General features: G+C 43.4%; 1 protein-coding gene across 2 annotated transcripts in view; it reads left to right on the forward strand.

The window, feature by feature from the left end:
• The window catches only part of PIWIL4 (piwi like RNA-mediated gene silencing 4), a 41473-nt gene extending 21577 nt beyond the window's left edge, over positions 1-19896 (forward strand). For both annotated transcript variants that reach the window (XM_087894615.1, XM_034408750.3), the window contains exons 11-21: positions 2002-2119; positions 4457-4568; positions 4802-4986; positions 6894-6966; positions 7685-7885; positions 10994-11097; positions 12903-12973; positions 13854-14007; positions 15064-15189; positions 17436-17583; positions 19434-19896. In XM_087894615.1, coding sequence (XP_087750741.1) covers positions 2002-2119; positions 4457-4568; positions 4802-4986; positions 6894-6966; positions 7685-7885; positions 10994-11097; positions 12903-12973; positions 13854-14007; positions 15064-15189; positions 17436-17583; positions 19434-19550 — 1409 coding nt within the window. In that variant the 3' untranslated portion in view covers positions 19551-19896. The remainder of the gene's footprint in view (positions 1-2001; positions 2120-4456; positions 4569-4801; positions 4987-6893; positions 6967-7684; positions 7886-10993; positions 11098-12902; positions 12974-13853; positions 14008-15063; positions 15190-17435; positions 17584-19433) is intronic.
• The last annotated feature ends 1259 nt before the right edge of the window (positions 19897-21155 follow it).

The raw sequence follows: 21155 nt of genomic DNA on the forward strand, positions 1-21155 counted from the left end.
TGGAGTATTCACAACTTCTGGAGGCAAGTTGTTCCACTGGTTAATTTTTCTAACTGTCAGAAAATTTCTCCTTAGTTCTAAGTTGCTTCTCTCCTTGATTAGTTTCCAGCCATTGCTTCTTGTCCTACCCTCAGGTGCTTTGGAGAAGGTTGACTCCCTCTTCTTGGTGGCAGCCCCTGAGATATCAGAACACTGCCATCGTGTCACCCGTAGTCCTTCTTTTCATTAAACTAGACATACCCAATTCCAGCAACTGTTCTTTATATGTTTTAGCCTTTGTTGCTCTTCTCTGCACTTTTTCTAGAGTCTGCACATCTTTTTTACATCGTGGTGACCAAAACTGGATGCAGTATTCTAAGTGTGGCCTTACCAAGGCCTTATAATGTGGTATTAACACTTCACGTGATCTTGATTCTATCCCTCTGTTTATGCAGCCCAGAACTGTGTTGGCTTTTTTGGCAGCTGCCGCACACTGCTGGCTCATATTTAAGTGATTCTCCACTAGGACTCCAAGATCCCTCTCACAGTTACTACTATTGAGCAAGGTGCCACATATACGGTACCTGTGCATTTTCTTTTTCTTGTCTAAATGTAGAACCTTACTTTTGATCATGATTTTTGATGTGTTTTGCCAGTTTCAGGCATTTAAATTCTGGTTTCTGGCTAAAAGCTCCCATTAAGTAAAATCAATTTGTTTAACAAAAGAGGTTGTAAAACCAGAACCGGTCATGTGGTCACCTGCTTAATGACCTATGACCATAATTCCAGGCTCAATTACAGTCATAAATCAAGGCCTATCTATACCAGTATTGTTATTCCCCTCTTCAGAAAAAACTTAAATCCAGCAGCTGAAGACCTATTAATATGATGGATGTAGTGGCAAAATTATATAACAAATGTCTTCTGTTTAGACAGAGCACTGGACTACTACAAATCAGAATACTGGGGGAGCAAGCAGGTTTTAAATACAGTTACTCCACAATAACCTGAATATTTCTCTTAAACAATTTAGTAGAAGATTATATCAAACAGCATCACTACAAGCTTGGTTGTTTTCTTGCAGAAGTTTTATTATCCAAACTAGGTAACATTATCAGCTTCAACCCCAAATGACAAATATTCTCCTGATCCCCAGCAGAATCAGGACCCTGGAGAGTTCCCTGCAGGTGACTTACAAGCGGTATTAGACCTCTGATCAGGAGAGCTGTTGTTCTAGCATCTGCCTATGACCATGCAAGACCTCAAAAGGGCTTTGAAGAGTCAGGGATTTGCTAGGGGGACAAATTCTTGCTGTGACTTTAGAATTAAGAGCCCGATTCATGTTTGACTGGGAAGATGCTATGGAGGAGTCATCTGGGTCTGAGCTCTCAGATGAAGGGAGAAGATCCCAGCTATGTTACAATATGTACCTGATTTTAAAAACCAGACCTGGTTAACACTTGTATAGGAGACCTCCCCCCCATTAAATTCCAGACCAGACTGAAGGAAGGCTGTAGCAAAGCATTTTTGGATCGGCATCAGGAGTTGAGCTTCACCTGTATCTTCTTACATCGTCTGGCTGGGAGAAAAGCAAGGTGCTTTTTTTCAAGAGGCAACTGGACTGTCTGGTTTTCCTTTGAAAACATTTCGCTTCTCATCCAAGAAGCTTCTTCAGCTCCGACTGGATGGTGGGGAATGGAGTCAGAGCTGAAGAAGCTTTTTGGATGAGAAGCGAAATGTCTTCAAAGAAAACCCAGAAAGTCCAGTTGCCTCTTGGAAAAAAAAGCACCTTTGGGACAACCATGACCTGGATGATTGAGATTCTCCATAGACACTCCGGCTGGGAAGTTACAAAAGTAGATATTGAAAGCTAAGCTTGAACTGGGAAGAACTCTGGTTTGGGCTGTAATGACATCATATCTCTGATTCTTGGTTTTCACCATTCTTTTGATCCTGTGTGCCGCATACTGGTTTAGTAAAATATCCCCGCCCCCTCTTTTTTTTTTTTTTTTTTAACGTTAGGGCTTAGCAGAAATGCAACTTCAGACTTTCGCTTGATGAGAGATCTCGCTCAACACACTCACTTGCCCCCACAACAGAGACATCAACGGCTAACTAGGCTTGCTGACAACGTTCAGAGGTATTGTTCTAGCAAGATCGGTTGGTGTCACAACTTCTGACCATAATGAGCAGACTCCATGAATTCCTAAGTTTATATAGCCCATATTTTGTCTTTTGCTCATTATATTAAGGTAGGGGTGTCAAACTCAAGGACCAAAATCCAGCCTGCGGGGTGCTTAGATCTGGCCTGCAAGAGCCACCCTGGAAACAGCGAAGGACTGGCCTGCGGTGCCTCTGCTAGCGAAAATGCAGCACTCCCGAGCTCCGTTTTCACTGGCAGAGGGCTTGGGCCACCATAGGCGCCCCTGACAGGAGTGATGTCGAGCTGCCCACGCCCCCCTGCCCCCCAAGATCAAAGACAACCCTGATTTAGCCCTCAATGAAATTGAGTTTGACACCCCTGTATTAAGGTAATTGGATATTTAAGAGGAGGCATCAAGATATAAAACAAGGTGTCTCCATCCTGATTGCAGTTTGCATATCTATCAGAATGACCCCTGGGCAGTGATAAATTTGACCCATTACTGATTTACAAAACAGTATGACTCACTTTCCAAGGCCTACTGCAGCCTCTCATTTGCTGCTTATGGTCCTGGAAGGGATCCAGATGGGGAAACGGTTTAAAAGTATTTTAAATAAGTATAAGAACAGATAACATGTCTTGTTTCAGGAAAGAATCATGGTTATGTCCTGCTTGGATTGACATAACATGATAATTGATTTGAGGTTTTAAAAAAAATCAGCACTCAACCTCTATAATTGCACTGACGATGGAGCAAAATCATTCATGTCTCCTGCGAAGTCTCACTGAATTCAAGCTTCAGTTCACTCAATATATACAGATTGGCTCCTTCATTTTTAACCACTAGATGGAGTTAAAGTATCATCAGTTTTCAGAAACAAGGGCTATAGTCTGAAATACAAATGAATAGTTTCAGAGGAATTCCTTCAATACTGAAAAATATTCTCCAGAAATGTCTTATGCTTATTATTTCTTTGTTTAATGTTATTGATTAGATATACAAAGGTAAAGGTTCCCCTCACACATATGTGCTAGTCGTTCCCAACTCTAGGGAGCAGTGCTCATCTCCGTTACAAAGCTGAAAAGCCAGCGCTGTCCGAAGACGTCTCAATGGTCATGACTAAACGCCAAAGGTGCATGAAACACTGTGACCTTCCCACCAAAGGTGGTCCCTATTTTTCTACTTGCATTTTTTACGTGCTTTCGAACTGCTAGGTTGGCAGAAGCTGGGACAAGTAACGGGAGCTCACTCCATTACGCGGCACTAGGGATTTGAACCACTGAACTGCCAACCTTTCTGATCAACAAGCTCAGTGTCTTAGCCACTGAGCTTTAGAAGTTTGAGATGGCATACATTATGTAGGGGTCCTTCCTATTTTTTTTTACCTAAACAGCTCTCCTGCATTGCTGTTTGGGTTGAAAGAAAGACTACCCCAAAGTCACTCTGAAATCTTCCATGGTTCACAATGAAACCAGACCTGTGCTGGTCATTATGATGAACAGTTCCTAAATTTCTGTAAATCCTGGGATTTCTTCCAGCTGCCATTTTCTCCAAGATAAACTAGAACTGGGCCACAGTTACTTATCACTTGAAGAAACCTGCCCTGATTTAGATGTCCTCTGGGCTTATGGAGGGCAGCGTGTGGCTCAGTGGTTAAGATTGTTGGCTGGAAAGCCGGTAGCCCAGGTTTGAGATCAAGCTCCATGTGATGGGGTGAGCTCCCGTCCTCACCCCAGCTCCTGCCAACCTAGCAGTTCGAAAGCACACAAATGCAAGTAGATAAATAGGTACCACTTTGGTGGGAAGTTTGGTGTCCCTGAGTTAAAATCAGAGGTCGGCTGCTGCTGGTTTGCACCGGTTCGGACAAACCAGTAGTTAAGATTCTGTGCAGTTTGGTGAATCGGCAAATCCCACCAATGGCTGGCCCCGCCCCACTTGTTTTTCGGCTTGTTTTCTGGGCTGTTTTGGGCCATTTTTTTTTACCAAATCAGCCTGAAAACAGCCCAAAAAATAGCCAAAACCAGGCCCCAAAACGGGCAGGAATGGGGTCAGCCAGTGGTGGGATTAGCACCAACCAGCTGAATCCTACCTCTGCCTTTGAGGTGAGGAGGCGGGGCTGGGTGTGATGAGTGACATCACCCAACCAGTCACATGACCAACCGGCCATGCCTACCCAGCCAGAGAACCAGTTGTTAAGTTATTCAAGTCCCACCATTGGTTAAATTCCCAATAGAGTGCTTGAATGTCTTAAAATAAAATCTTGCTGTGTTCTCCTGATAAATCCCACTAAAGATGAAAATGGTCAGGTTTTGAGAGTTGCCATTTTCTTTCAGAAATAAAGACGCTCGCTTAGAATTAGAAAATTGGGGATTGCAGATGGGATGCCAGGCTTCCTTGACTGGACGTGTGATCACCTCAGAGAAACTCCTCATGCAGAATGAGACAGTAAGTAACACGGGCTTGTTATCTATGCCATCCACCCTTGGGCTGACCTCCGAGGAAGAATCTTGATGAGTCATCCAAGGGAGACAACCACATCATGCAATGTTATTTGCAGAACGTACTTCTTTCAAAGCCTTTGAAATGGCATTTTCCCCCTCCCCCTTTTTTGGGAGAGCTGCTTTTCAGTTATTGATGTCTTTGTGCTTTTTTTGTTCCTCCCCCCTCCCCCCTTGCAGTGTTCTCCAATGAACGCTGGGGACTGGTTCAGGGATTTGCGCAATATGAAGATGATCAGCGAGACTCGTCTGGAGAGATGGCTCGTCCTGTGTAATTACAACCACACAGATCTGACCCATAATTTTTTGAACTGCTTGAGAAGAGTAGGAGGTCCCATGAATTTTCATATTCAATATCCCAGAATGTGAGCTATGTTGAATTCTTCTTTCCTTAAGGCATTTTAATTGGCTTTTTTAAATGTGTACTTATCAAGCATTTTAAACCTAGGTTTCTAAATAAGATAGGCCTTTTGGTAAATTTTAGGAGGAGCAGGACGGGCTGTTTGCTTGCTTTTGGCTGTTCACTGGATAAAGGGGCCTGGCTTTGTTGTTCCATAATAGCGGGATGACCCATCCACCACATTGAATCGGCCACATTACTTAAGAGCCTGCACACTGCATTGGCACACCACGAATGAAGGGTCTGCAGAAAGAAGAACCCTCATAAAAATCAAGATGGCAGTCGCAGCGACATGATTGAAACCCTTACTGTTGGTGCATCCCAATGGCCATCTTGCATAACTATCATAGCTTGGACCAGCTTCACCAACTGAGGGAGTCCATTCGTGCATAGGTTCCTTCTGATACTTCCTCTTTGCTGGGGCAGGAAAGTTAACATGGAGATCAGTTATCTTGGTTCCAGCTAGAATTTATGTCTATAGTGAAATTCATGACTGATCACCAAAGGCAGATGCTTTAGACCAGGGGTGTCAAACTCAAGGCCCACGGGCCGGATCTGGCCCAAAGGGTACTTAGATGTGGCTCGTGGAGCCACCCTGGAAACAGCAAAGGTGATGCCTCTGCCAGCGAAAACGGAGCTCAGTGAGGCCATGCATGGTCTGCCCGGGCTCCGTTTTTAACCATAACATCCTCCTGCAGTCCTGTGCCAGCGAAAATGAAGGTCGGGGAGGCCAAGCTCGGTTTTCACTGGCAGAGGGTTGCATGAAGCCATCACGACTGAAAACAGAGCCTTGACGAGTGATGTCGAGCTCGTCATGCCCACCCTGGCCATGCCCCACCCCCAGCCCCCAAAGTCAAACACAATCCTGATGCGGCTTGCAATGAAATCGAGTTTGACACCCCTGCTTTAGACTGACATTTGTATACTTAACAGGGACTTAAGTATCTTATTTCAAGAGTAAATTAAACTTTAAAAAGAAATGAGAAAATAATTTTACTCACTTGTAAACTCTCTCTCTCCTTTTAACCCCTCTCTTTTTGCCTCACAGCTGAAGCTTTCTGTTTGGTCCACAAAAGAATACACCAAAAATACATTCTGAATAAAAACATATAGATGAAATCAAATAAAATACCAAATTGTTCCTTGGCTGCTGTGTATTTTAATTTTTAGAAGTTCTAGGATTGTTTTTATTTTATATTAATCCTGTTTGCTGCTCAGTTACTTGTTCAGATGGGCAGCCATATAAATTGGATCAATAAATAAAAACATGACATAAACTAGGCAGCAGCACAGCAGCTTTTCAGAAACAAATACAATTACAAGCCTATTAAAAAGCCTGGGAAAATAAAAAGAAGACATGAAATAGTCATTTATGTGAAATTATCCTTATCTGAAGATCACATTGCTTTAAAAACCAGGCTTAATGAAAAATCCTAATTCAGTTTGGACAAACAAAGTATTTTAATTTATGGCACTTTAGTTGGTCCCATGCACATTATCTGTTTCTATAAATTACATCACTATAGACCAGTGTTTCTCAACCTTGGCAACTCTTAAGATGTAGACTTCAACTCCCAGAATTCCCCAACCAGTATGCTGGCTGAGGAACTCTGGGAGTTAAAAGCAGGTCTTAGAGTTGCCAAGGCTGAGAAACACTGCTATAGATTATGTTTCCCTCACAAGAAAGTAAATGTAGGTTAATAATAACCTGCAAAGATGTTGACTATATGGATAGGATGGTGATGAACTTTAATTTACATTTAGCATCATATCTTTGAGAAGCAGATAGTGTACTGAAAGATATGCTTCACCCTGTGTCAGAAGGTGTCAGAAGGGTAATATTTTCTAATATGTTCTCATTTTGGTCTGCAGTGTGCCAATAAAAGAGGGCCCTATGTCATTTGTGAAAGTCCTACAACAGCACGTGAATCCTGAGCTACAGCTGGTATGTATGCAGAATGGATAAAAATTGCTTTTGGAGTGTATTCAGTGGAGAAAAAGATAACTGCTGATTATCTGAAGTATTTACTCCAATTCAGACAGATATCAGCAGACAGGATTGTGATTCAAATACCTAGCAGAGACAGCTTTTCTGAAAAGTGCCAATTACAGTCCAAGAAACAAGAGAGTAGCCATATCAATTCGAGAAGTTCCAAAATGCTAAATCGGGTAGTCAGCTGGTCAAAGAGTCACAAACAAGAAGCAGGAACAATAGCCACAAACTGGAACACTGAGCTGCTGTTTCCAGCAAAGGCTGAACCCAAAGCAGCTACGTACTGTAGATCTCTCACAGACAGCTGGCTGCAATGAATCAGGTCTCACCGTTTGCACGGTGAGGAGTCTTATTGAATGACGATGCTATGCTTGCCACGGCATACGTCAAGACCTGGGACTTGGGGGGGAGGGTCACACCTCATTATCTGACTGCTCCAAAGAATCAGGAGATGCTTATGGTTGATGAGCCTCTTCGGATAAATCATGTCTTGAAAGATTCCTGAGATTGACGATCCACAGGCTCAGTTGTGACCACAGAGTCTGAATCTGAATCCTAGCTTATGAAGCCATGATGAATGAAAAGACAGCATTGTAGGGAACAGGTATCCACGCAAAGGGGTAGGGATAAGTCTTCCCTCCTTGAATGATTCTGCTTATCTTGTTTCTAGGTATTATGTGTATTGTCTTCCAACAAGAAGGACTGTTACGATTCTGTGAAGAAGTTCCTGAGTCTTCATCAGCCTATCCCTAGCCAGTGTGTGCTTGTCCGTACATTGTCTAAGCAAGGAATGATGATGAGTGTGGCTACAAAAATTGCTATGCAGATCATCTGTAAGCTTGGAGGGGAGCTCTGGGCAGTTGAAATACCAGTAAGTAATTCTTTCTGTATAACTTAGATGTTGACTATATATTGTTGACAGAAGTTAAGATTAAGATATTTGGCTAAACCTGAAACGATTTACAGTAATCAACAATGATTTGTGCTAACAGCAGGAACTAATTCCTTCCCACTCTTAACACATGCTGTTGAAAATAAAGGAGAGGAATATTATGGAAAAGTCAAAAATGTAACAGAACTCAGGCATTCAACAAGCTTTAAAAGCACCTTTGCACCAGGCTCAGGATTTCAGTGAAAAGAAAAGAAAGACGTCTGAAATCTGTCCCGTCCTACTATAGTCACATGGTGTATGTGTGTTTGTGTATCTGTCCATCTATCTCTTGACATGTAAAACTGTTTCGTAATCATCCAATCTGTCCTAAGAATTCTACACAGCGTGTCAGGCATTTGTTGTCTTGAAAATGTCTGATAATTCCTTTCAAGCAGGGAATGTCAAGAAGTGGAGGTGTGATATTGATTGTTCATCTAGGAAATGGAATGACAATACAGGTAGTCCTTGACTTAACAACAGTTCATTTAGTGGCTGTTCAAAGTTACAATGGCACTGAAAAAACTGACTTATGAATAGTGGTGGGTTGCTACTGGTTCTCCCTGGTTCAGGCGAGCCAGTAGTGGTGAGGGTGAGGTGAGAGCGAACTGGTTCGCTCCGACACTGTTCTGCCCCAGCTACGGACCCCAAAGAACGCAGCACACACAAAGTCTGTATAAACCTTAGTTTACTAAATTAAACAGGTTTTTTTTCAAACAAAGGCTGTTAATTAACTTTCTTAACAGCCTACAAGAATCCAAAGAATAAATAATCTTAATCTTACTATGGTTGGCAGAAAGCCCAGAAGCAATTTGCAGAGAACTAAGATCAAGGCACGAAGGAGAGTGAAATAAGTTGTTCCCTGCAAATTGCTTCAGTCGGCGTTCCTCCTTAAATAGGCTAAGGGAGTAGCCAATTAGCCCCAAGCCTTACTCTCGAGGAGATCTCCTCCTGAGGAGCCACTCCTGCCTTTTGGCAGCTCTGCGCGCCCGTGCATCGAGAAGAGGCTCATCCTCTTCATCCTCTTCACTTAAAGGAGCTTCTGGAGGTTCTGAAGGCCCTGGCTGAATCCCCGCCTCTGGCACCACATCTTCTTCAGCCTCCTCATTGTCCGACTCGAGTGCCAGCTGCACAGGCTGCTGGCGCAGCACCACACCAGCCTCCTCGCTGTCTGAATCAGCCACCAGCTGCACAGGCTGCGTACGGGCCACAACAGACTGTCAGCTGGGCCCTCCTGCCCGCCCCTGTGCTATACCTACCTATATTTGTTCATTTTTAGCCCAGCTGATAGGCACGGCAGAGCGGATTGCCGCGCCTCAGCTGTTCTGAAATGGAATGCGTTTGCGCAGAGCGCAAGTTTGGCGCACGTGCGCAAAGTGAACTGTTGGTAACACCAGTTGAAACCCACCACTACTTATGACCCTTTTTCTCATATTTACAGCCCCTGCAGCATCCCCATGGTCACATGATCGAAGTTCGGACATGGTCAAAATTTGGACACTTGGCAACTGACATATGTTTATGATGTTTGTAGTGTCTCTGGTCATGTGATCATTTTTTTTGCAAACTTCTGACGAACAAAGTCAATGGGGAAGCCGGATTCACTTAACAAGCATGTTACTAACTTTAACAGCTGCAGTGATTCACTTAACAACTGTGGCAAGAAAGATGGTAAAATGAAGTGAAATTCACTTTACACCTGTCTCCCTTAGCAACAGAAATGTTGGGCTCAATTGTGGTCGTAAGTGGAGGAGCACCTATATCTGCAGCTTATATTTCGCTATCTAATTTATTAGGAGAGTCTTCTAATTCTGTCATGCATGTTTTTAAAGACATTACTGGCTCTTTTTAAAGCCTCAATTTAAAAATCTTTATTTTTATGACTTCGCCCTAATCTAAAATCTATAGTTTTTATACACTGGATGGCTTTTCCAGTGCTTTAGTCTCTAACATAAATACTTTTAGTAACACTTTTAGTTTTTTATATACTTTTCTCCAATTTTTTTTTATATACAGTAAGTGTTCTTGATGGGACCTTTAAAATGTAATTTTCTCGGGTGCTTTTTTAAAAGCAAAACTATAACCTACACCCAAAAGTATATCCTAGGTATGCCATTTTCAGAAATATATACTATACTCTATATATTCTATACTTTGAATATACTTTTGCAGAATTTTGACCAAAGATTACTCCAACATACTCCATCCTATAATTCACTTCATTTTGTAAATTCTCATCAATAGAAATTTATGGATGATTTCTGTTACTTCCCTGATCAGACCACTGAAGGAAGAAAATTAAGGCAAGGTGCGACTGTTGCTGACAGCTTCTCTTCAAGTTCTTTCATGCCCCATAAAGATTCCACATTGAATTCCCTATCCAAACTGTGTACAGCTAATCCTCAACATACAACCGTAATGGAGCCTGTCCATTAAGCAAACTCTATGGGTGTAGTTTTGCCAAAAACTGAAAGTAAATGCCTGTTTTCAGGAAAACCATCATAAAATGCGGTCATGTGGCCACCGGACCAGGGGTGAAATGCTACTGGTTCAGACCAGTTCGGCTGAACCGGTAGTGATGGCGGCAGGTGATTTGGAAAACCGGTAGCAATGGCAGCGCGAGGCCCCGCCCGCCCGCCCGGTCATCGTTAAAACCAGGAAGTAACCTGTTTGTTACCCTCTGCGCATGTGCAGAGGGTCCGGGCGCGCATGCACTTCTGAACTGGTAGGGAAGGTAAGTAGATTTCACCCCTGCATTGGACGTGGCAAATGGCGGTAAATGTGGCCTTGCTGCTGAGCGCCCAAAATTCCGTCATATGACCACAGAAGGGGCCTAAGCATCAGAATTGTGAATCCAGGTTGAAGGTTCCCTTTTTCAGATCGGTCATAACTCTGAGCAGCCGCTAAGTTAACCCATCAGAAATGGAAGGCTACCTGTAACCCAAGAGGCCTTGCCTCATGACTGGGTCTGGGACATTGATCGTGTTAAATCTCCGTAGAAACATCAGGTTTTGTTTTATCCTCTAATTCAGTCGTTTATTTATTTGACAGTTGACCTCCTTCATGGTCGTCGGCATTGATGTCAACAAAGACACCCTGACCAAAGGAAATTCAGTTGTTGGATTTGTGGCCAGCCTGAATGCCTCAATAACTAAGTAAGATTCTTTATTTCCAGCAAGTTTCAGGTGTTGCCATGGCAGCTCCATGCTGAGGTAATACAAACTAGTCATTTTCACATCATCGTCTGGTACTCTGTTAATGAGAATTTCCTGCCTATTTAGCATGTCTCATTACCTGCAAACCCCCCCCCCCCATTTGTAACTGCTTTTTAACAGTAGGATATATAGGTAGTCCTCAATTTAACGACCACGGTTTACAACCAAAATTTCTGTTGCTAAGCCAGAAGGCGGTCAAGTGAGTTCTGCCTCATTTTGTGACTTTTATTGTCCCGGCTGTTAAATGAATCACTGCAGTTGTTAAGTGGATTGTGCAGTCGATAAGCAACTCTGCCCCCCCCCATTGACTTTGGACAGTGCAACTGTAATTAAAACATGTCAATCACCTGAATTTTGATTATGTGACCATGGGGTTGCTACAATAGCCATAAGTGTGAAACCCAATCGTAAGGCACTTTTTCCGGCACCATTGTAACTTTGAATGGTCACTAAAGGAATGGTTGTAAGTCAAGGACTATCTGTAGTGGTTAAGGTGCTGGCTTAGAAACCAGGAGAGTGTGAGTTCTAGTCCCACCTTAGGCATGAGAGCCAACTGGGATGTCTTTGGGCTAGACACATTTTCTTTCATCGTAACCCACCTCACAGGGCTCTTGTTGTAGGAAAAACAGGAGAAAGTAGTATAATCAGTGGTGAAATGCTACCAGTTCGCACAGGTTCAGGTGAACCGGTAGTAAAAAAAAGCTACCGTTTCTTCCGAATTGGTATTTCCGACGATCAGCTGTGCCGCACGATTTAAAATCACTAGAAAGTAGGAAATCCTGCTTTCTAGTGAATCTAAATCGCATAGCACAGCTGTTTCCCCCCCTCGCTGTTCTACTTACCTTCCCAAGCCTCCTTTTTTTGTGGGAAGCATGCATTTGGTGTGTACTATGCATGCGTGCATAGCGTGTGTTTGCACCCAGCGAACTGGTGGCAAGCCGGTTCAGATTTCACCACTGAGTATAATGTCTGTTTACCTCCTGGAGTTACTTACAAGATAATAAAAGTGGAATAAAAATCAAATAAATAAAAGTAGATGAGGAGGTGGTAGCACTACAAATGTTGCTGAAGAATAGCTCTCAGCATTCCCTTGCCATTTCCCATAATATTAAGGAGGGTGCAGGAAGTCATAGTTCAGTACTACAACATTCATGTCCGGAGCACTGAAGTGCTTTTGGGTTGAACGGATTGAACGGTGACATCACCATTGCCCGATGGATGCCAGTTGGGGGCTCCTGTTAAGTTGCCTACAGAAGTGGTACTCATCTATCCATTAGCAGTCTCCCACTTTTAAACTGCTGGGTCAATGGGAGCTGGACTGTGTGACGGAGCTCAACCCGTCCTGTGGCAGTGATCGGGTCTCGAACACAAAGCTGCTGATTGTCAATAGCAATAGCACTTAGACACCGCTTTACAGTGCCTTACAGTCCTCTCTAAGTGGTTTACAGAGTCAGTATATTTTCCCCAACAATCTGGGTCCTCATTTTACCCACCTCAGAAGGATGGAAGGCTGAGTCAACCTTGAGCCGGTGAGACTCAAACTACTGCAGGTAGCAGAAGTAGCCTGCAGTACCGCACTAACCACTGCGCTACCACGGCTCACTCCTGCATCCTAACCTCATGAGCCACTGCACTCCTCAATAGTTCAGTAACATCTGGAAGAGAAGTTCCCCATTCCTGGGCCTGCGTTATTCTTTTAACTATGCTGAGAGCTTTGTAACTAACTGACATTCTCTTGCGTGCAGGTGGTATTCGCGTTGCATTATGCAGTCTGCAGGAACAAGCATGGCAGATTGTTTAAGGATCTGCATGGAAGGTAAAAGAGTAGCGTATAAAGGGTGTGAAATATGCCTTGCATTTAGAGTTAATCTCCAATTTACAAGTATTTGTTCAGTGACTGTTCAAAGTTACTTCGGCCCTGGAAAAAAAGTGACATACACCTTACCCCCATTGTAACCCATCACACGCTCAAAATTCGGCCGCTTGGCAACTGGCATTATATACAACAATTGTTGCGTCCCAGGCTCATTTGATTGTCATTTGTGACTTTCCCAGCCGGCTTCCAACAAACAAGGTCAATGGAGAGGGAATTAGATTCGCTTAATACAGGGGTTCCCAAACTTGACAGCTTTAAGACTTGCGGACTTCAACTCCCATAATTCTCCAGCCAGCTGGCTGGAGAATTGTGGGAGTTGAAGTCCGCAAGTCTTAAAGCTGCCAAGTTTGAAGACCTCTGGCTTAATATGTGAGTCACTTAACTGCACATTGTTCATTTAACAAAGATGGGGAAAAGGCCGTAAAATTGGGCATGACTCACTTAACAACCACTTTGCTTAGCACCCGAAAATCTGGTCTCAGACTTGTGATTCTAAGCCAAGGACTGCCTGTATATCAACTGGCAGTTGTGGGGGGCAATACTGGATCATTTTCCAGTAAAGATGATACCAGAGAAATAATCTAATATTGCCCCCAGCTGTATTCAGCATAGTAATATAACTTCTTCAAGCAAGTGGCAAGTTTTTTTTTAAAATGTGGACCGGTGTAATACCTTTTGCGCTGCGTTCATTTATCTAGAAGCTGCTCCTGAAAGTTAACTCCCCTGTAATAATAAGGTATACCTTGCAGCTGGTTCCCTTCCCTCCATCAGTTACCCGAAACCGTTTTTTTTTTTATTTCTCCTTCTTGCAATTCTACAGATGCTATAAACAATTGGCAGAAGTGTAATGGGCATCCACCTGCACGCATAATCATATACCGGGATGGCGTAGGAGATGGACAGTTGAAGATGGTGATGGATTATGAAGTCCCACAGTTACTAAGTGTCCTTGATGAATGCGGTGGGGGGTGCAGGTAAATATTTCTTATCTTGTACCAGGTTGGTGATAGAATATGTCAGATAGTCAATTTTCCCCATGCTGCTCTGTCCTCGGCCCACTCTCCACTCTCCAAACTCCGAAGATAAAAGAATTGGAGGAATTTCAGGGTGCATCTGCAAATTCTCCTTCCCTGTTCTGAATGAATTCTCCCTTCTCTCTTTTTTTTAGATTACACCTGGTCAGTGCTATATTTGTACTATCTTGGTTTTAACAAGTCCCTTTTTGCAAACAAAGGGATTCATGCAGAGAAAGGAAGAAAATTTGGGTGCTGGCATTTCTGTTCAGTACGTATAGGCAGGAGACTGGGCATCATGTTTGCATTTGTTTCTTCTCTGGGAATATGAAAACTTTAGCCATCATCTCTGAATAAAATACTATGAAATAATAACAGTTGTTGGGAGCCAGATTTTATCTGCAGCATCTTTCATTTACAGAGTGGTGCAGTGGCCTAGAGGTGGAGCTCTCGCCTCATAATCAGGAGGCTGTGAGTTTGATCCTAGGTAGCGGCAGATATTTCTCTCCAGGGGTGAAATTCAGCAGGTTCTGATAGGTTCTGGAGAATCAATAGCAGAAATTTTGAGTGGTTCGGAGAACTGGCAAATCCCACCTCTGGCTGGCCCCAGAGTGGGGTGGGAATGGAGATTTTGCAGTATCTTTCCCCTGGAGTGGGGTGGGAATGGAGATTTTGCAGTATCCTTCCCCTGCGCCGCCCACCAAGCCACACCATACCCACCAAGCCACGCCTACAGAACCGGTAGTAAAAAAATTTGAATTTCACCACTGTTTCTCTCTCTGGGCACAATGAGTAAATATCAGCTGTGAACTCTGCATTGGTGACAGGAAGGGCATCCGGCCAGTAAACACTCAGCTCCAATCAGTTGCCTAGACTCCACTCCGCAAGGGATTATGGGTTGTTAAAAGACAAAAAAAAAAAAATCTTCCATTTCACAGTGGAAATAATGAATGATTAATCAAGAAATGCACTGCTTTTTCATTGTATTTCTTCTCTTTTTACTTTTAATACTGGAAGACCCAAGATGTCATTGATCATTGTGAAAAAGAAATGCCTCTCTCGCTTCTTCGTTGAGTCTAACGGGGGCCTAAGGAATCCTCTTGTTGGAACTGTTATTGATTCAGAAGCCACCCAACCAAACTGGCAAGTATACATTGTCACAATATATACCTTCTTAGGTCTATATATCACAATGATAAAGAAACCTTTTACAGTTGGAGGAGGCGTATTTTTTATTTTTTATTTTTACATAGGAGTGTGGTTGGTGATATGATGCTGTAGTTGGTTGGGCTGAAATTTTGATTATTTTGAGATGTTGGAAGGTTTTAAAGAAAGAATATAAGTGTGTGAAGCACTGCTTTGTATACAGTAGTAGCCAAAATTGTGGAAACCGTTTGGGGAAAGTGTCTTTTTGAGGTTTGATGGCTAATAACACCACTTTTTTTGGAGTTTCAAGATAATCATATTCCACCTCTGGAATGGCCCGGGAACAGCCCAGACCTTAACCCAATTGAAAATCTATGGAGCCGACTAAAGAAACTTGTCAGAAGCGACCCAGTAATAAAATCCAGTTAATAGATTTCAATCTTGGTTTCACATTATAACAGCTGCAGAACTAAAAGACTTGGTTCATTCCATGGGAAGACGTTGTAAGGCCATAATTCACGCTAAAGGTTACCCAACTATTAACCGATGTGATAATTTTTGTATATCTCGTTTTTTCTGTGGTGATAATTTTTGTATATTTTGTTTTTTTTCCACGTGTTTCACTTTTCTTCTTTATCCTGTAACTGTTATTCTAATAGCGAATCCTTCATAAAAGTTATTGCATTACATTCTTGATTAAATTATCTTTCCATTGATATATAATTTTATGGTACTACTCCAAAAAAAAGTGATGTTATTAGCTAGTTTTAGAAAATACATTTTTCCCAAAAGGTTTCCACAATTTTGGCCACTGCTGTACATTCAGAACATGCAATCAATCCTCTTAAATTAATATTTGCTTATCCTGGTATAAGGGGATGCAGTGGCTCAGTGGTTAAAGACACTTGAGCTTGAAAGCTGGAAAGCTGACAGCCAGGGTTTGAGACCCGAGTGTCCCGCAATGGTGTGAGTTCCTGTTCCAGCTCCTGCCCACCTAACAGTTCAAAAGCATGCAAATGCAAGTAGATTAATAGTCCCAAAGGTGCTTTTTCAAGAAGCAACTGGACTTTCTTGTTTTTCTTTCTATTCCCTCCCCACTCCAGGGGAAGGATACTGCAAAATCCCCATTCCCTCCCCACTCCTGGGGGAAGGATATTGCAAAATCTCCATTCCCATCCCACTCTGGGGCTAGCCAGAGGTGGTATTTGCCGGTTCTCCGAACTACTCAAAATTTCCGCTACTGGTTCTCCGGAACCTGCTAGATTTCACTCCTGCTTTTCATCCCAAGAAGCTTCTTCAGTCATGTTGGTCATGGTTATCCCAAAGGTGGTTTTTCAAGAGGCAACTGGATTTTCTTGTTTTTCTTGTTTTTCTTTTCCCTTAAGACGTTTCGCTTCTCATCCAAGAAGCTTCTTGGATGAGAAGCAAAACATCTTCAAAAAAACCCCCAGAAAGTCCAGTTGTTTCTTGAAAAAGCACCTTTGGGACAACCATGACTTGGATGACTGAGAATCTCCATAGACATTTAGCAGGTAGATTAATAGGTGCCACTTTGGTGGGAAGCTAACAACGTTCAGTGCACCTTTAGTGTATAGCCATGCTGGTCACACGACCACGGAAATTGTCTTTGGACAACGCTGAGTCCCTTGGCCAAGCAACGGAGATGAACACTGTGCCCTAGAGTCAGACATCACTGGACAGGAACACCTTTACCTTGTATCCTAATACAGATACATAATATAAATAGAACCTAGCTCCTTTACACCAAGTTATACATACTAATGACCAGTGGTGGAATTCAATTTTTTTTTAGTACCAGTTCTGTGAGTGTGGCTTGGTGGGCATGGTAGGGGAAGGATACTGCCAAATCTCCATTCCCACCCCACTCCAGGGGAAGGATATTGCCAAATCTCCATTCCCACCCCACTCTGGGGCCAGCCATAATTCTCCAAACTATTCAAAATTTCCGCTACCGGTTCTCCAGAACCTGTCAGAACCTGCTGAATAGCACCCGTGCTAATGACTTAACAAATTAATTTCTAAGTTTTCAAAACATTTCTTGTGTTTTTACTTTAGTTGCAGTTAATTTCCAATTAACATTAGAGTTAGTTTAATGATTAGGAAGGCAGGATAGAAATCATAAGAAATCCTTCTCTCAATGAATTGTTGCCTTGATTGTCGCTGTTAATCAGTTCATGCCCCACGACATTTTTCCCAGGACTAATTCTACCTTTGTCCAACAGGTATGACTTTTTCTTGATTAGCCAACTTGCCCGCCAAGGGACTGTCAATCCCACGTACTATAACGTGATTTATGATGACAACCGGTTAAAACCGGACCATATGCAGCGCCTCACTTTCAAGATGTGTCACCTCTACTACAATTGGCCTGTAAGTAACATTTCCGTCAACCTAGAGACAGTCCTTCCTATCTCCTGATGAAGTTAGGAAGGAAATAATCTCTTCTAGATTGCATCTTCCAGATGTGGTAGATTTCAACTCCCAGTCACCCAGCCAGCAAAGCTTGCTCACTGAGAATGCTGGAAGTTGTAGCCCAAAGTCTCTGGAGTGAGAGAGACAACCACATTGGCCTTCCTGATTCCACCATTTCCCTTGGCTTCCATTCAGATGTGGTACCATCACCATTCACCCTTCAGCCAGCCAAACAGCTGGTCACATAAGACATCGTTTTGAGGAACATAGAATGAAAGAGTTGGAAGGGACCTTGGAGGTCTTCTAGTTCAACCCCCTGCTCGAGCAAGAGACCCTATACCATTTCAGACAAGTGGCTGTCCAGTTAAAAGCCTCCAGCAATGGGGCACCCACAACTTCTGAAGGCAAGGCATTCCACTGGCCCTTGGTCCTTGGATTTTGTCCATGGTCCAAGGCAGTGGTGGACTTCAATTTTTTTTTATTACCGGTTTTGTGGGCGTGGCTTGGTGGGCATGGCAGGGGGAAGGATACTGCAAAATCTCCATTCCCACCCCACTCCAGGGGAAGGATACTGCAAAATCCCCATTCCTTCCCCACTCCTGGGGGAAGGATATTGCAAAATCTCCATTCCCACCCCACTCCCGGGGGAGGATACTGCAAAATCTCCATTCCCACCCCACTCCAGGGGAAGGATACTGCAAAATCCCCATTCCCTCCCCACTCCTGGGGGAAGGATACTGCAAAATATCCATTCCCTCCCCACTCCAGGGGAAAAGTACTGCAAAATCTCCATTCCCTCCCCACTCCTGGGGGAAGGATACTGCAAAATCCCCATTCCCTCCCCACTCCAGGGGAAGGATACTGCAAAATCTCCATTCCCTCCCTACTGCTGGGGGAAGGATACTGCAAAATCCCCATTCCCTCCCCACTCCTGGGGGAAGGATATTGTAAAATCTCCATTCCCACCACACTCTGGGGCCAGCCAGAGGTGGCATTTGCCAGTTCTCCGAACTGCTCAAAATTTCTGCTACCGGTTCTCCAGAACCTGTCAGAACCTGCTGAATAGCACCCCTGGACCAAGGTCGTTGCTCCTTGGATTTGCCTATTTGCACTGGCTTACAAAGCTGCCTGTTCTGGTAGAGCCTCTCAGAATGAGGTACTTCAGGAAAGCAGCCAGGCTGGCAGGTTGTTTAAGGGAATTGCATGCTCTAAACTCCGACTGACCAGTGGATTGGAGGGTAGCTGGTGCTACTCCACCAGTTGAAATGCTTGCTAGAAATAACCCTTTCCAGAGCAGAGAAGTGCGAAATATTCTAAAGCTTGAAAAATACAGTTGCGCCTTCCTCTGGGTTTTCAACTGGAAAATGGCCAGTCCGAGATGAGACCCACCTTCTACTTGCAATCTCTGTCTGGAACTAGTAGACTGCTGAATATCTTTGACTGGAGGGTGTTTTTAGGCACTCTTGTTTTTAGCGCCTCAGTGGCGCAGTGGTTAAAGTGCAGTACTGCAGGCTACTTGTGCTGCCTGCCGGCTGCCTGCAATTTGGCAGTTCAAATCCCACCAGGCTCAAGGTTGACTCAGCCTTCCATCCTTCCGAGGTGGGTAAAATGAGGACCCAGATTGTTGGGGGCAAGAGGCTGACTCTGTAAACCGCTTAGAGAGGGCTGTGAAGCACTATGAAGCGGTATTTAAGTCTAAGTGCTATTGCTATTTTTTACAATATTCCAGAAACATCTTACCGCTTTTGGCCATAGGTGGCAGTACAAGTTAGTGGCATCCCCATTCTTTCTTTTCCCTTGCTTCCTAGGGGTTAATCAGAGTGCCAGCGCCTTGTCAATATGCCAACAAACTGACATTTTTGGTCAGCCAGAGCATCCACGGAGAGCCAAGCCTGGAACTGGCAAACAAGCTTTTCTATTTGTGAAGATGCTAAGAGAAGGAACGGCAGGGAGGAAGAGTTTGGATTCTAAAGGAAAGCACCGTCTTCCCTTTTTCTGTGGCTGCTTCAGTTCCAGGAAGAGGAGGGGCGGCATTTCCTGGCCTCCACATCTGTAACCTTGGATTTTAAAAAAACATGCTGGTTTGTTGTATGTTTTAAATGACAATTCTTTGTGTGAAAACCTCCCCTTCTTTCAAGGTGTTGTTTATTCTTGTAACTGAGTATTTAAGACTGTGCAACTCTCTTTTAGACGGAAATATTTTAGAAATATTTTGTAATTTCCTTATTTGTGTTACTAAAACGTTTGTAATAAAGCATGCCTTAAATCCTAGATTATTGTTGTTGGCTGAAGGGTGCTTGGGCATATATTTATTATTAATGTTAATATTTTATTTGATTTCTCACATTGCATATAGAACAATCTTCCTGAGGTAGGTACTTTCCAGATGCATTGGGCTTTGGGTAGTACAGTGGTTTTTGTTTTTTTTTTAAAAAAAACCTTAGTATCAAATAAAACAACAAATATACATAACCATGACAGCAATGTGACTGTAACCTTAACGTTTAATTTTTTTTTATAATAAGAAAACATTTTATTTATAAAATACAGGTAGTCCTCGACTTACAACTGTTTTTTTAGTGACTATTTGAAGTTACAACAGTACTGAAAAAAGTGACTTATGACTTTTTTTTCACACTTAACAACTGTTGCAGCATTCCCATGGTCACGTGATCAAAATTGATCACCTGATCAACAACTGGCCCGTAATTGTGATGGTTGCAGTGTCCCCAAGTGATGTGATCATTTAGGGCAGGGGTGTCAAACTTGATTTCATTCAGGGCCGCATCAGGGTTATGTTTGACCTTGGGGGGCCGGTGTGGCCGTGGCCATGGTGGGCGTGGCCAGCTTGACATCACTCATGTCAGGGGCATCAGTGGTGGCCCGAGTGCTTTGCCAGTGAAAATAGGCTCCCGAGCTCCGTTTTCGGCTGTGATGACCTCCTGCAACCCTCTGCCAGTGGAAACAGGGCTTGGGAGGGCAGCACAAGGCCTTCCAGAGTTCCGTTTTCACTGGCAGAGGCACTGCAGGCCAGTCCTTCACTGTTTCCAGGGTGGCCCTGCGGGCCAGATCTAAACACCCCGCAGGCCGGATCCGGACCCTGGGCCTTGAGTTTGACACCCCTGATTTAGGGGATTGGAGGCTAAAACATATAAAGAACAGTTGCTGGAATTGGGTATGTCTAGGTTAGTGAAAAGAAGGACTTGGGATGACATGATAGCAGTGTTCCAATATCTCAGGGGCTGCCACAAAGAAGAGAGGGGGGCAACCTATTCTCCAAAGCACCTGAGGGCAGGACAAGAAGCAATGGAGGAAAACTAATCAAGGAGAGAAGCAACTTAGAACTAAGGAGAAATTTCCTGACAGAACAATTAACCAGTGGAACAACTTGCCTCCAGAAGTTGTGAATGCCCCAACACTGGAAGTTTTTAAGAAGAGATTGAATTTGTCTGAAATGGTATAGAGTTTCCTGCATGAGCAGAGGGTTAGACTAGAAGACCTCCAAGGTCCCTTCCAACTCTGTTATTCTA

This window comes from Pantherophis guttatus, chromosome 5, assembly GCF_059756535.1.
Source record: "Pantherophis guttatus breed Tessera chromosome 5, ASM5975653v1, whole genome shotgun sequence".
Lineage (NCBI taxonomy): Eukaryota > Metazoa > Chordata > Lepidosauria > Squamata > Colubridae > Pantherophis > Pantherophis guttatus.